The sequence below is a fragment of the Mus caroli genome, unplaced genomic scaffold (assembly GCF_978045245.1).
Source record: "Mus caroli unplaced genomic scaffold, Mus_caroli_1 scaffold_1, whole genome shotgun sequence".
In the NCBI taxonomy this organism is placed as follows: Eukaryota; Metazoa; Chordata; class Mammalia; order Rodentia; family Muridae; genus Mus; species Mus caroli.
Window position 1 is genome coordinate 94430347 of NW_028227256.1, and position 15212 is coordinate 94445558.

General features: G+C 38.8%; 1 protein-coding gene across 10 annotated transcripts in view; it reads right to left on the reverse strand.

The window, feature by feature from the left end:
* The window catches only part of Pam (peptidylglycine alpha-amidating monooxygenase), a 271195-nt gene that overhangs the window by 67723 nt on the left and 188260 nt on the right, over window positions 1-15212 (reverse strand). For all 10 annotated transcript variants that reach the window (XM_085839864.1, XM_085839854.1, XM_029480198.2 and 7 more), the window contains exons 8-12: window positions 5370-5418; window positions 4217-4284; window positions 2995-3075; window positions 2656-2732; window positions 1426-1529 (exon numbers count right to left, since the gene is read on the reverse strand). In XM_085839864.1, the coding sequence (XP_085695990.1) occupies window positions 1426-1529; window positions 2656-2732; window positions 2995-3075; window positions 4217-4284; window positions 5370-5418 (379 nt within the window). The remainder of the gene's footprint in view (window positions 1-1425; window positions 1530-2655; window positions 2733-2994; window positions 3076-4216; window positions 4285-5369; window positions 5419-15212) is intronic.

Below are 15212 nucleotides of genomic sequence, written 5' to 3' on the forward strand. Positions count from 1 at the left end.
ACAAAGAATAATTTAATAAGAAATCTCTCTTCTTTGCCATTTACATTTTCAGCTGTGATCCTATTGTACCCTGGAGACTACACCTGTTAATGTACAAAACACAGAAACACTGTAGACAGTATTTTTTGAAATTTTAAAGGCACATGAAACATTATATGCATCTGTAATATGCATCATAATAAAAATTTTATTCACCATTAGATTTCTTCAGACATGCATTATTACTTTATTATTCTGGAGAAAGTAAATCACTAGTATAAATTAAACATTCGAAATCCAAACCCATCCAATAACTTAATTTGCCATAATCCCTTTCTATTTCATCTGTATTAAAAATAGTGTTTACTTTATCTCACCAGAGAGTTACAAAAGGATAGAGTAATATCCCCATTTTAAAGTATTATTTTAAAGGGAAATGTACAATTTTACAAAGACTAGAATTATTCTAGGCTCATGAACCCAAAAGAAGCCTCTGGGGACCACTTGGGCTTCTCATTCTGGCAGTGCAGCAAGCGGTTGATGCCTATGGCTGGAATTACTTCAGAGAGGCAACTCCACAGACACAGTCTGGCCAGAGGTGGAATGATGCCCCCTTACCCAAATGGTTAAGGTCTGGGAGGCTAAAATACTCTGGGGCCTCACACTTAAGCTTGCAAATCGATACATGCAGCAGAGCTCTTGAAAATGTTTATTTTGAACCTCTTTCTTGACTTCTGAGAAGGTTAACAAAATAACCTCTGGCATTTAACTACCATTCCTGTGGCCCCACAAGAGCACAGAACACAGAGCAGCTGATCAATACCCGCTGGATCCTGTTACCTCAAGTGTCAAAGACTGTCACAGAGTGTGTGACCCCTTCCCTTTTCCAGTGTGGTTGTGACTATATTGTCCTATCGTCCTTTATGATAAGTCAATAAGTTTATTGATTTTTCTCCAGTCTTCTCCAAAACTTTAAGGAATACACTAGAAAAGCTGGCTGAAAGCTTCTTCTTTAATACAAATTGATAGTCTCCTCATTCAGATAAAATGGAAACCCATGTTCTAAGAAAACCCATCATTCATGAAAACTCCATGAAATGCTGCTGTCCTTCCTTTCTTCACTTATTGGACAGGGAAGGGACTCACTCGGTACACAAGCAACTGAGAATTACAGACTGGAAATCAGCACACTGAAAGAATTATGGGTGTGGTTGTTATTCTGCTTAAGGTTAAAGTGAGGAAAAAAGGACTCAAGTGAAAGAAATGTTCCCAAGTGAGGCCACTTTCTAGAGCCATTCCGTAGCAATCAGTTAGGGAGTGATACAGTGCAAGTTTGTCATAATGACTCAAGATACTGAAATTGTATAGTTCATTCACAGAGGTAACTGTTAGCTACGTCCATGGCTTAACCTGATAAAACTGAATAGGGGGAGTGCAGAATCTTACCCGATGTGGGTGGCTTCGGTCCTCCCCTCACCAGTGAACACACATCTGGCTGCCAGTATATCACCAAAAGCAACATCTACTGGGTGTTCCACAGGGTAAAAAGCCTGCCCCAAAGACAAAAACAAGAATTACATGTTGGAGTCATGTGAGGTTCAGAGCATTGTGGGTAGAACGGATGAAGACAAACACACAGAGAGTGTCCCTGATCCTTTCAAAAAGAATTGCTAGATAAAATGAGTTCTCTTTTAATTCATCAGTTCCACACTATAGCACAAGTGCCAGAGTTTAAAATAAACAAACACTGTTTATAAAGTCCTCTACCCCCAATAAGACTGGAAGCAGAGGTTTCTGAAATGGACTGAATAATGATAGGGTGGAAAATACAAACATCACATTAAGGTAATTAGTGACATTGCTATGCCCATAGATCTGTGCATTGCTCAACCTTTATCAAAATGCATTGTCTTGCACAGATGGCAGTTCACAGGGACCCCAGGTGGTCAACACGCAGAGAAGAAGGCTTGGTGTGCTCATTCTTAACTAGGATGTCCAGATCATACCAGACCTCCTCAGAAGAGACGGCAGAAGGTTGTTACTGCCAGAGGTGGTGGGTGACTTCAAGGAAGCAGTGATTTCTGGACAGAACAGGGCAGCTGTACATATGAGGTAAAAAGGTGAACAAGGCCTGTGCCAGCTCAAGCCAGACAAAGTCTTAGGATGGAGGTAGGGGAGGTAGGCATGAAGTCTCTTTGAGGGGGACCGAGGAACTGCTGTCATTTGATGGCTGCTGGGAGCAGAGTCAGTTTTCACTAATTGTGTGACTCCTGGTTCGGCAGGTCCCTGCTCCTGGGTAGGGTCAACTCCGAAGAGCATTCAGTAAAATAAATGGGACTTCGTGGCTTTAAAAAAACCAAAGACCTTGAATTGGGTGGATAGGAAGGTCTGGTGGATCTGTGGGAAATCGGCTGGGGAGGCTGAGCATGATCAAGGTAAATTATATGAAATTCTCACAGAACTCATAAAAATACCCCTTAGTAAAAGGAAAAGAACTGCCACCATATCGAGAGAACTGATGAAGTATTAAACTGGAAATTCTAAGCAGAAATTAATATTATATAGATATTGTGAAGACAGAGTCACAGACTTCAGGATTCTAGGGAAATTCACAAAAGACTTATAAAAGGCATTAAAAAATTACTTACTGTTGGAATTAAGATAGACTCTACCCACCTGTGGCAGCTGGGGGCTCTGGCGTCCAATCAGCGTCCACTGTCCGTTTCTTACTCTGTATCCACTCACTACCTTACCTGAGGAACAGCAATCAGAATGGAGCATTATAATAAATGATTTGGAAACCCAGAGCCACATTCAATAGTTAACTTTCTTTTCAAAAATAAAACTTTAGTATATTTAAGATTTCAAACTGTTGCCTATCTTAATGAAGCATCATAAGAGTTCAAGGAATTCGATAAGATATATTTAAGGTCCAGCATAACTTGATTTCTATATTTACAGTTCCAGCAAGCACATGAGAGTATTTCTAATTTAACATGCAGCTTCCGTTCTTACCTAAATGGTGAGTATGGACTCGGTAGGCAAACACATGCATTGGATACATTTTGTAATGGCACGAAATGTCAGAATTCACTACTGCGGGAACAAAGGCACAGAGAGAAGTCACTATGCAGTTGGGAAACATCTCATTTATTATTTATTTACTTATTTATTTATGTTAGAAGTATGAGTGAGGTAGTCTCAGGCTCTTGCACTTGGCTCTCCTGTGAATGGGACGCTCCCTCATTACCCAGCAGGTATCACTCAGTGTCACACATTTTACTAACATGTGTTACGAGCCTCTGGCCTCACATTTATTTCTTCAAATCTTTTCCATACTGTATATTTTGATCCTATTTCCACTCAAACCTTTATTTTATTCAATAACAGAATGACAAGGTCCAACTCAAAGTACTCCGTGTGAAGGCGGAGGGAGCCATGGCTTGCTTGTTGTCTTTTTTCTTGAAATTTATCCCATGGAAAAAACCCTAAGTTTGTTTTTAGGTTAGTGCAAAAAAGAAATTTAAACATTGAATATAATTACCTAGAGTCACTAAATTGGTAGCTTGTGTTTACAATAGGCCCATTCTATATGCTTTTCCTCTCTTACAGTCTAACAAATACTAAAGACTCAATAAATAGTACATTAAAGTCAATTTTAAAAATAGTAATAGATAAACCATATCAACATTAACTTTGAAAGATTCTTACTCAAACAAACATACTACATTCAGTGTGATATTTTTGTTGAATCACTGATGTTGTATGTATTCTTGTAGTTTGTTCCAGCTTAGGAGAATTGTGTGATAGTTCCATTTTGCAACTAGGGAACTTAGTATATCTAATTACTAAATCTGAGCCGTGTTGGATTTTCCAGCCTTTTGATTTTTTTCCCAACATAATAGTTTATACGGCTATATATTATACAGCTTAACTTTTTACATGTAAAGAATGATTGGCTGATTTGTGCAATAAAATTAGTCTTTATACAACACACCAGCAAACCATGGACCTTCATTTTGGCATATCTATAAATAAATATTGGAAAAGCAATAAATTACTGGCTTATAATGATTTTTAAAATCTATTTAAAATCCAAGGATGCTAAAGAACTGATTTATTTTTCAGATATATATCTAGACATTGTCCACTTTACAAGTTCATAGACTGCGCTATATATCTCTTCTTAGAGGTTAGTTGATGAGATAATGGTAAATATTAAGAGGCCACTCCTCACCTTTCTCTCCTGGTGGTATAACAGTGTTGACAGACATCATAAGGTACATGCCCGCAATCAAAGGCTGTCTAAAAATTAAAATAAAAAATGTAAAACTATATATACATATACATACACACCATATATAATATATATAATATATTATTATTTTTTATTTTTATGCTAAGGGTTCTGCTTTTTCATTCAAACGCTAAGGTAAGGATCATTGGGAAAAGTTTTGTTGTTGTTTTCCATGGAATGAACACTTTAAACAGTGAATAAAGCAGATTATTCTCCACAATCTGGGTAGGTCTCATCCCGCCCTGGAAGGTCCTAAGAAAGAAGCTTCCTTGAGATGATGAACTTCTCCTACAAACTGACTGCCTTTGGACTCATGGCATCACCTATCCCCTGTCCTGAACCTCCAGTTAGCTCTCCACACGCTGGGCATGTCAGTTCCAGAACATGTCTCCTCACTGACCCTGCTCTTCCTTCTCCTCTCTTTTTCCCTTCCCTCCTTCCCTTTCTCTTTCTTCTCTCTTCCTTTCCTCCTCCCTCCTTCTTTATTTCCTCCTTTCCTTCCCTCCTCTTCTCATCCTACTGCCATCCTTTAGAATTCAGGCTTCTTTGGAGACTTTAACAGGGCTGTCATGATTCATAGTTGTCACGCACATGTTCTTGTTTAATGTTCTCTCCTTTGACTGTTGGCAAAATAAGTGTAGAAAGTGACGTCTAACAAACATAGCCAGGGTGATGGCATGCTACAAGATTATGTCATTAAATAACAAATGGCTCAAATCCCATCTTTTGAACAAGCCCTTGCTTTATTATTATTTCAAATTATTATCATTGTTGTTAGTTTACATTTGATGCAACTGTATCAATCCTGTCCTGAATTCCTGTTAGCACTGCACACTCTGGGCTGGTCAATCCCATACCATGTCTCCTCTCTGTTGACCACTATGTGAGAGACTGGAGGTGACTCTTTCGTGGCTGAACCTAACAACGACTCTAGCCTTTCACCGAAGCCTTTCAGAAGACAGCTGCCCAGACCCCTGATACTGAGATAATAAATATTGATTTGAGGCAACAGTCATTTTGGGCTAATTAATCTTCTACATCAGATAACTAAATATCTCTTAAGATCTTATCTGGAAAACCTGGAGGCACTTACGGCACACGTGTGAGATGTAAGGACACACCAGAACAGTCTTTGTGATTATCTGAAAAAAAGAACAAAAACAAACACAAACACATGTTAAATATGAACATGTGGAAACAGATCTCAAAGCAGGGTGCTTTAATCGATTCTTAACGAGTACTACTTAAAATATCAAATTGTGTGATATTTGTTCTATGAAGTACTTCACGGGAGATTTCCCAATCATCAGTTCACACAACCACCAATGAATCACAAGGGTGAATACAGCCTGCCTCCTCACTCTATTTTGTACCCAGAGGGCAGACACAGAGGCACAGAAGCAAGTGGTTGCTGTGTTCTGCATCATTTTTATTGCAGAAACACGTGTGGAAGTTGGTGAATTTGATAAGTACAGCTGTGTCAAGCTTCTGGAGCTCTGATTTTTCTGCCATGAGGGTCTGCCCCTTGAACTGTGAGCTAAAATTAATTCCACACCCCTTGATTTCTCTCACCAGACTATTTTATCACACTGACTGGAAGAGAAACCCAGACAGTGTATAATAGTATATATATATATATATATATATATATATATATATATATATATATATATAGGCATTTTGGTTTTACAAAGATATATCTGTCTAGTCCCCTTAATCAATTTCTGGGAAGTACTATTTTCACAAAAAATTCACAGAAGTTTCTCTTCTTCCCTTCCTCCTCTTTCTCCTAATAATTTTAAGTGCTTTTCAAAGAATGAGAATTTATGGCACAAAACAAAGCCTTTAATGCCAGGAATTGGTTACATCCAATCAAGTTATTGACCAAGGAGGCCCCGTGGAAAGCTATAAACACCCAGGCCATTCGCAAGGCTATTGGATGTTCTACACAAACTGTTAATAAGACCCTATTACTGAATACAATAGCTATTCCACTCACTGAAGAAGGGGAAGGCAAGCTTCATGTCCCCTGGAGCCAACTAACACAGAGATCCACAACTGGACAATGTGCAGAGAGCAAGAGGCTTTGGAGCAATGAGTCCTGAATGAGGTGTTTCCATCATAATCCCTCCCCTCAAGGTTCGGGAAATTCTGAGGAAGAGGAGGCAGAAAGATTGCAAGACTCAGGGGAAATGGATCACACCAAGCAAACAAGGCTTGCTAGACAAGTCAGGACTCAGACCCCTAATGGTATTAGAATTACATGAGTCTATCTAAGCCAGATGGAGTCCCAGAACAGAGAGGGGAGGTGGACACAAGCCCACAAGCTTAAACCAGACGATGTCTCCAACTGATAACTGCTTGCAAAAGACAATATACAAACCACACTTAAGGGCAGGCCAATAGTAAATGGTTAATACAAAATTAACTCAATGGTATTGTTGAAGTTTTCTTTTTTTCTCATAAGAGTTTGTCTAGGTGTTTTCCTTCTTTCTTTCTTCCTTCCTCCCTTCCTCCCCTCTCTTCCTCCTCCCCCCCTTTGGGTATATAATCTGGCTTCTTGTTTTATGTTTTCATGGGATTTCTGAGTGGGCAAAAGTATGTGTATCTCAGTATTTTTTTCTTTGGTTCCCTTTTGTTGTTGTTTTATTTTATCTTACTTTATTTTTCTAGTGTGAGTGAGTGTGTATGTGTGTGTGTGTGTGTGTGTGTGTATGAGAGAGAGAGAGAGAGAGAGAGAGAGAGAGAGAGAGAGAGAGAGAGAGAGAGAACAAGAAAGGGTGTGGCTTGGGTGTGAGTTATCGAGGATCTGGGAGGAAAAGGAGAAGCTAATCAGAATCTCTTGTATGAAAAAAATGTTATTTTCAATTAAAAAAAGAATGAGAGTTTAAATAGAGCTTAAAGAATGAGCTGGTAAATAATAATACTAAGTAATGAACACATAGAAATGACAAGTGAGTATGATTCCTTCACTTATTTTATAAGAACACTGACTTCCTTGTATGAGCTGAATGTAACTTAATAAAAATACCTAGTCTGTACTACGTTCAAAATGATTAGTTGATGATCTCATCGAGAAACATGTGAATACCCATGGTGATTGACGGAGAACGGTTAAAGTAGACCTTCATTCACAGCAGATGAACTCCAAACCCTAGGGACTCACTTAATTAGCTTAGATAATTGCAGGAAGCATTTTTTTTTCATGTGCATAAAATCCTAGTGAACTTAAAGGTTATTTTAAGAAATGACAATCATCTTCATTCAATTAAAACTGAGCAACATGTAGCACTCAGCTCTGGGCTGTAACTAGCAGGCAGTGAAGGGGGATTCACTGGTTTCTTTAGACACAATGGAGGAGAGGTACAGAAAGGCAAACGGCTAGAAATGGTTAGATAAGACAATGGGAGAATATGGTCTGCAGAAAAGTACCATGAACCCAGATCTGGGTGAAATGACCTAGTCAGAAGATCTGGCAATGAAGGTTACAGGTAGAAGGATGGTCAAGGGCTCCAGAAGGACTTAGTACTCTCATGGGACTGGAGGATCAGTGTCAAATAATCCCTGTATACATGGGCTGTGGGATGACTGTAAGCTCACAGTATGTGCATAGTGGCTTCAGAGTCTCACTTTTATGCTATGTGCAAAGAAGCCATGCAGCAAGTAACAGGGACATATAAATTGTCCACATAGCAAGTGCCTGGGACTTAACATATTATCACTAACTACTGAATGTCAAGTCTAGTAGTTTTTTGGTGGTTGGTGGTCGTGGAATCAAAGGACTTGCTGGTAGGATTCAGGGATTCTGTCACTGGGCAATATCCCTTTCCTAGTAATTTTCCTTTTAATTACACCATTTGAAGGAACATCCCTGTCCCCTATTTAGTATAAATGCAAGCAACAAGTGCACTGTGCATGATGAACTGTCTTCTGTACTCTCCTTACATTGTGCCTGAAGTCACTGAGTGAATCATAGTCTGATGTTTATTACAGAAACTGGCTCATCCTCTTTATCACGACTTTACATTTTTTTAATGTTGAAAATTAAATAGACATTTCAGAACTGCCAAAAAAAATTAGTTGAACAAAATTCTGAAAGTCTTCTTAAAGTCCACGCCCACATAAAAGTTTTAGCTTTACAGCTAAAACCGTCACCAAGTTAAGAGTAGCAGGGATGTTGTTCATGGCATCTTTGCCACACAGCTATTGACAGGGATAGTGACAGGATGCACACTCATGTTAGAGTATACATTAGAAGTGTCCACACTTGTAGCTTTTCTGAAAGCACATCAATTAGAAGCAAACTTTAAGGATGTTTATAATCCTCTTGTCATAATTTTTTCCAAATATAAATGATATATTTCAAATCGTTAAGATATGTTGTTAGTGTGCATGTGTGTGTGTGGGGGGGGCAATGTGTGTGTATAGGGAGGTATATTTGAACCACACCATCCATGTGGAAGTCAGAGGACAACTTTGTGGGGTCAGTTCTTTCCCTTAACTTTATACAGGCTCTAGGAACCAAACTCAAGTCTCCCACATGAGTGCAACAGCATTTTCGTCCCCACACCTCTCCTGCCAGCTCCTATACTTTTTTCTATCTTCTTTTAACTACACATATAACAGTGAAGTTTGGGTTGTTGCTATATATTGTAATGTATTATAATGTTAAGTTCTGTACCAGAAAGTCTAGACCTACAAGTGAATTCTCACATTTACAGGCTTTTGTTGTGCAATCCTTGTTCCTTAATTTAGAACCACTGGCAAAATAAAATTGGCTACAGCCAATTTCTGGGGGTATCAGAGGTAGGTGGGTTTTTTTTGTTAATTTTTAATATTTTTTTATTACGTATTTTCCTCAATTACATTCCCAATGCTATCCCAAAAGTCCCCCATACCCCCACCCACTTCCCTACCCACCCATTCCCATTCTTTTGGCCCTGGCATTCCCCTGTATTGGGGCATATAAAGTTTGCAAGTCCAATGGGCCTCTCTTTCCAGTGATGGCCGAGTAGGTGGGTTTTGAGTTACATGGTTGAAGGTGAAAAAGCTAGAGGAGAGAGGGGAGAGAGGAAAAGGTACCATGAAAGGAGATGGACCATGAGCACATGGCCAGAAGAACAGCAAATATTCAGGGTACACTGAAGAAGAAGCCAGGCCAACGGTTAGAAAAGTAGATTAGGAGTTACCCCCCTCCCCCCCAATGATTGTCAAAGCCAAGTGAAATAAGCACACTCTGAACCTCATTTATTTGTAAGCTGGTCGGGGATGTTTAAATAAGTATAAATGTATTGTAAGTATCGTGTAAAAAGTCAAAGGATTACACAGTCATAAAGATAGCGTACTCATAAAAATCTCGCCAGATCAAATAGGAGTTCGAGAATTGACATCTGGAGACCAAAGTTAGGGCTCCTTAGCACTTTTGCCCGGCAGTGACTTACAGGGAAGTTCCAGAGCTAGGGGCTGAGTTTTGTCATACAGAATGTAAATCTTGCATGGAATTGGAAGGCCACATCAACGACCCATGGTGAAAGCCTTGCCTATTTTAAGCTCCAGAAGCCCAAACATACAAAAGGAAAATTAGCAAAATGAAACACTTTAAGATGATATTGTACGGCTGATGAGCAACGAACAGAAATAACTTGTTCCCACTAAGTTAGTCGGGCCAAAGCATTTTAAAATGGTGCTTATAGATCTTATATTTAAACAATGGATCCTTTAGGTTATCTTTTTTTTTAATTCTGGTTTGGTTTGATAGAATTAAATATGTGAAACTTTGAAAGTTACACTTTGATTATAAATGTATGTCTGCTGTATCTGCTGGAAGGGAACTGTGAGAGAAGAGTCTGAAGGAAGGGGAAGGGGAAGGGGAAGGGAGGGGACAAGATGCTAACAGGAAGAAAAACAAAATATACACTTTTTTTCTCATATGGAAAATGCAGAATTAACACACACACACAGGGGTGGGGGGAGAGACAGAGAGAGAGAGAGAGAGAGAGAGAGAGAGAGAGAAACTAGAGGAGGACCAGGGATGAGGGAGAAAAAATTGGGGGAAATGAACAAGAATGAAGTACAAGGATAAATATGTACAAAAAGTGTCAATGAGAAGCCCATTATTTTGCAAGCTAAACTAAAACTATATAAAAATTGATGAAGATGAATGATGCTGATTTTGTTTTATGTAGTAGAATAACATCTATCCTAATAACATTTAGCTGAACAAAATTCTAAAAGCTGTTTCAAAGCAAATACTTCTAAATCATATTTACATATATTTTAGGCATTGCTGCTGTCTGCCGCTATTCATTATGGCAAACCCCGAATTTGATTAGTAGAAGCAATTCTGACCTCTACTCGAAGGTTTTTCTGCAGCTTGACCTGAAGAGCCCATGTGCTTGCATATTCACACAGTGTGCATCCTAGTGGAACCCCGCTGAACCCCATCTATCATGGGAGAGGGGCGTGCTCCAGGCCCCTAGCAGTTCCGTTGGAAGATGGAAGCTTTCATTCCAGCCCCAGTGTTTGGTGCAGTGAACATGACCTTTCGACTCAACATCTTCCCTGCCACAGTGATTCATTGTTATTTTCATAACCTCGATCCCGATCTTCTGGTAAACTCATACAGCAGATAGTTTCACAGCTTTCCCTGGCATGCAGCATGCCCCACAGTGGACTGCCCTCCGGCTGTAACTCCTGGGCTTTGGACCACTAGGCCACAAGATAATTAACCTATGTAAGAGTGACCTCATCTCACTTCACTAAGTTATAGGTGACATTTGCCTCAGATAAACATCATCATTAAAATGGAAAATACTTTCTAGAAAAGTTTACTGTAAGACAGTAATACAATGACCGCTAATATTTTACTGAATAAAACTGAAAGCAACTGAAGTCAGAATTGAACGAGACATTGCAGGGAAAGGGAATTCGGCATCAGGATCACATTCTGGCTGGAAGGCGGTAAGACAGCCTCATTCTGAGACTGGAACTGAAGAATAAGAATGGGAGAAGGAATGGATGGAAAAGTTAACTCAAGGAAGGAAAAAATAGAACTCAGTGCTTTAAAAACGTGGGAGCAGAAGTCAGTGAAATCCTAAAACAGTCTGAAATCGCAGCGCTAGATTTGTGTGGCTGAAAGACAGAAGAGAGGAGTTCTTCCTTGGATACATTCAGTATAAATACTGTGCATTCGCATGCACCAGTTCTGTTGGAGAGACAGGCTGGGCTTAGCCTATTTTAATCATATAGCAATATGGTCAAGTTTAGAGCTTTCAGAGTCCTCTCAATCTTATATTGGTGTGTTCTAGAAGACAAGAGTCTTCTTAGTGATCAATGAGATGAGCAAAGAAGCTGGCATTAAATTCAGAGCTTTGCATGAAATTTGGTAAATGCTTTCTTTTTGAAAATGTGTCCAGTTTAATTTTTATTGAATTAATCTATTACTTCATTTAATTAACTTAAATAAGCTAATTTTATTTCATTTAAAAATATATGTATAAGTGTTTGTACATCGTGTGCAAGTTTGGTACCTAAGGAGATCAGAGGCAGGTACCATGTACCCTGGAACATACATATTCATGAGCATCCATGTGGGTGCTGACAATCGAATCTGGTTTCTCTAGAGGAGCAGCCAGTGCTCTTAACTGCAAAGCCATCTTTCTAGTCCACTTTATTGTCTTCTTTTTCGTGGGGGATATACTAAAAATAATCTATAAAATGCTTTACTTCAAGGAAATATATTTTCAAAGTTATGAGTATGGAATATTTTAGATGGAAGAAATGGAGGCATTTCCCACTTCTTCAACTCATAACAGGAAGAAACAGAAAATATCATGGGGATATTAAAAATGAGATGCCTATTTAAAAAAGAACTACAGGGCAGGGGAGGAGGTTCAGCAAGTAAGAGGACATTTGAAGATGACCTGGGTTCCAATCCCACTCCCTACGTGGCAGCTTATAACCTGCTATAACTCGAGTTCCAGGGGATCGTAGGTCTGTTTCTTACCTTTTCCTACCTTCATACACATGGCATACATACATAGATTCAAGAACACACCCAAACACATAAGATAAATGAATAAATAATTTTTAATAATTATACTTGAAATTTGTTGTTAAAGATATTGAATACAGAAATTCGCAGAAAAAGTCTTCACTAGGCAAAAAGAGTTATCCGTGAAGTAAAGAAATTTTAGTGAGATAAATGCCATGGTCCAGTTCAAATGAAAGTCCTGGATTAGACGCCATAAGGCTGTGAAGAAGGTTACAATGTGCCAATACACTGTTTCAAAACCATTGACTTTTAGTAATAACGTTCCTCTTGACCACATCCGAGGCCAGCTGTATTTTGGGCTCTGGACTTAGAGTCAGTCCAATAAGACCCCTTACTTGCAAAAGGCATTGAGGCTATGTTTGGTCATGCTGAAATTATGGCTCAACCCAGATTAATGCAATAGTCTTGAATGCTAGTCTCTTGAGGTATTTCCATGTATTCTTACTAAAAAATCAAATATTCCCCTCATCGATTTGGTCTTCAGTCTTCAAGTGTTCTCTCTCTCTCTCTCTCTCTCTCTCTCTCTGAAATATATGAAATGATAAACACCTGATCTTTATTGGGCTTCATATTTATAGACAATTCACTACCAGGCATCCATGTTAAAGGAATGTTTCATAGGTGTTGTTCTCACCGAGAGAACCAGTGTGAACTAATAGATTTCAAAAAATGGAGAGGAGAGCTCATATACTAGACAGCAGGTGACACTGAGGATAAGTCATTACACCATTATTTTCCATTTGTAATGTTATATGCACATATAAAAACATTAGTAACAGTGAACACAATGGAGAATATAATTTGAAATAAAAATTTTAAAGTCACATGCAATAACAGAGTTTAAGAATGCCTTAGGAGATTATCCAGCTCAGGATATCACTATAGAGCTAATGGTTTGCTTAAGCCACCACTCCTAAAATAGAAGAAATATAATAGAAGAAAAGAGTATTTTTTTCAGAGCCTGAAGGAGGCTCAAAATCAGCATCCTATCAGAATCTAATCTCAAGCAGGATGAAAACTGGTGACCACTTCATAAGGCTCTCGGCTTGCTTTTTATGAGAAATCACTTTCCTTTGCCTGGCCAGAGATGGATAACCACAGCAAGGTATTTTATCAACTCTATGGAGTCATAGAATTCAGAGCTGAAAGAGACCCTGGAGAAGATGAATTTCTAGTCTGGTCTTTCATGTACAGGGAAAAACAGGCTTCAGAGAGTGAGTGTTGCTCAAGGAATTCAAGAAACTGGTGAGAAACATGTATCAAATCTAAATCTCTAATTTTAATGTCTATCAAACATATTTCCATAACAGAGTTCTATTTCTTATAGACTTCAAAGGCATTTTCTTTATGAAATATCCCAAAGCAAAAATAAAGGACTCTAGTTAGAATGGACAAGTAGCCAGTAATACTTAAAGACATCCACTTAAGCAGGAAGCTAGATTCTCTTAATGGGAAGTAAATGCATGGGATATGAGGTTATCCATCCCAAACTATTTAGCTTGCTTTTCTAATAATAGCTTGCAATTCCTGCTTGGATTCATAGCTAAGCAGTAACGTAAGCATGCAGAATAATGCATGACCATAGACCATTCCATCTCAGGGTCTTAGAAGGCTGTTGGCTTTTCCTAGTTTTCTCTCTAGAGAGAGCTTTCTTTTCCATGAGCTCATCTTGTCCTGGTTGTTTCCTGCTTCAATAAAAGAACAGGTCAACCATAGATCCTTAGGGAGCCAGGGTATTGTTACAAACTATATCCCACTAATTAGAAAAAGTCCTCCAGAAAGCCAGCAGAAGAGATTTCAATTCCCCATATTCCCTTTGGAAGGGAAGGGAAGAGAGGAAGTACATCCCATTCTTCCTGTCTTCAGCCACAGTTTGGATAATGGATACTTTCCTTTTAGAGCTATAGAAAGGGCCAGGACCATTAACAAATGTTAGAAAAATAAGGTGACATCACTAACAATGATACTTGTGTTAGAAAGCTAAAAGTTCCAAATTCTATCATGTCTACCCACCCTCCCTCCCTTCCAAAACGTTCTGAATAGAAAGAACCCTTTTCTGTCTCGAACACCCAAACAAAAATGAACAAAAGATGTCACAGCAAGTGCAAATAACAATATGTGGATATTTTAAATATCTCTTATGTTGTCTTGATCTTTACCTTACAGCTCTTTGTTCCTTATTACTAATGTTGAATTAATGAGACAGGTGATGCTTTTCTGAGACAAAAATCACAGCTCCCAAGGTGATCAGAAATGAGACTAGTTGGGAAAACTTCACATAATTAAAATTCCTTTGAAAATCCCTTCAGAGAATAAAGAGTGAGGTCTCTTTATACAAGAGCACCATCCAGTTTCTTTGGCATTGGAATAGAGTGTTGTCAATTGGGCCATGCTTTTATTTATTTTATTTTATTTTATTTTTTGAACTAAACCACCAAGCACAGATTACACATGACATGGAGGGTCCCCATGTCTCCAGCCACAGATGTAGAAGATGATGGCCTTATCTGGCATCACTGGGAGGAGAGACCATTGGTCCTGTGGAGTCTCCATGCCCCAGCATAGGAAGATGCTAGGGCAGTGAGGTAGGAGTGGATGGGTAGGTGGGTGAGCACCCTCATAGAAGCAGGGAGAGTAGAGATATGATTGGGAGCTTGCAGAGGGGAAACTGGGAAGGGGGATAATATTTGAAATGTAAACAAATAAAATAACCAATAAAAATTTTAAAAAAGTAAAAATACTTTTGTACTGCTATCTTATACTGGTCTATTACAGAGGTTATTTCTGTTTAATTGAAATTCTGCTACAGAGACTTAGACACAGATCTGAGAGGCTAATAGGAGAAAAACTACTGAGAAAGTAGATCTGTCCCTTTGCTTACTC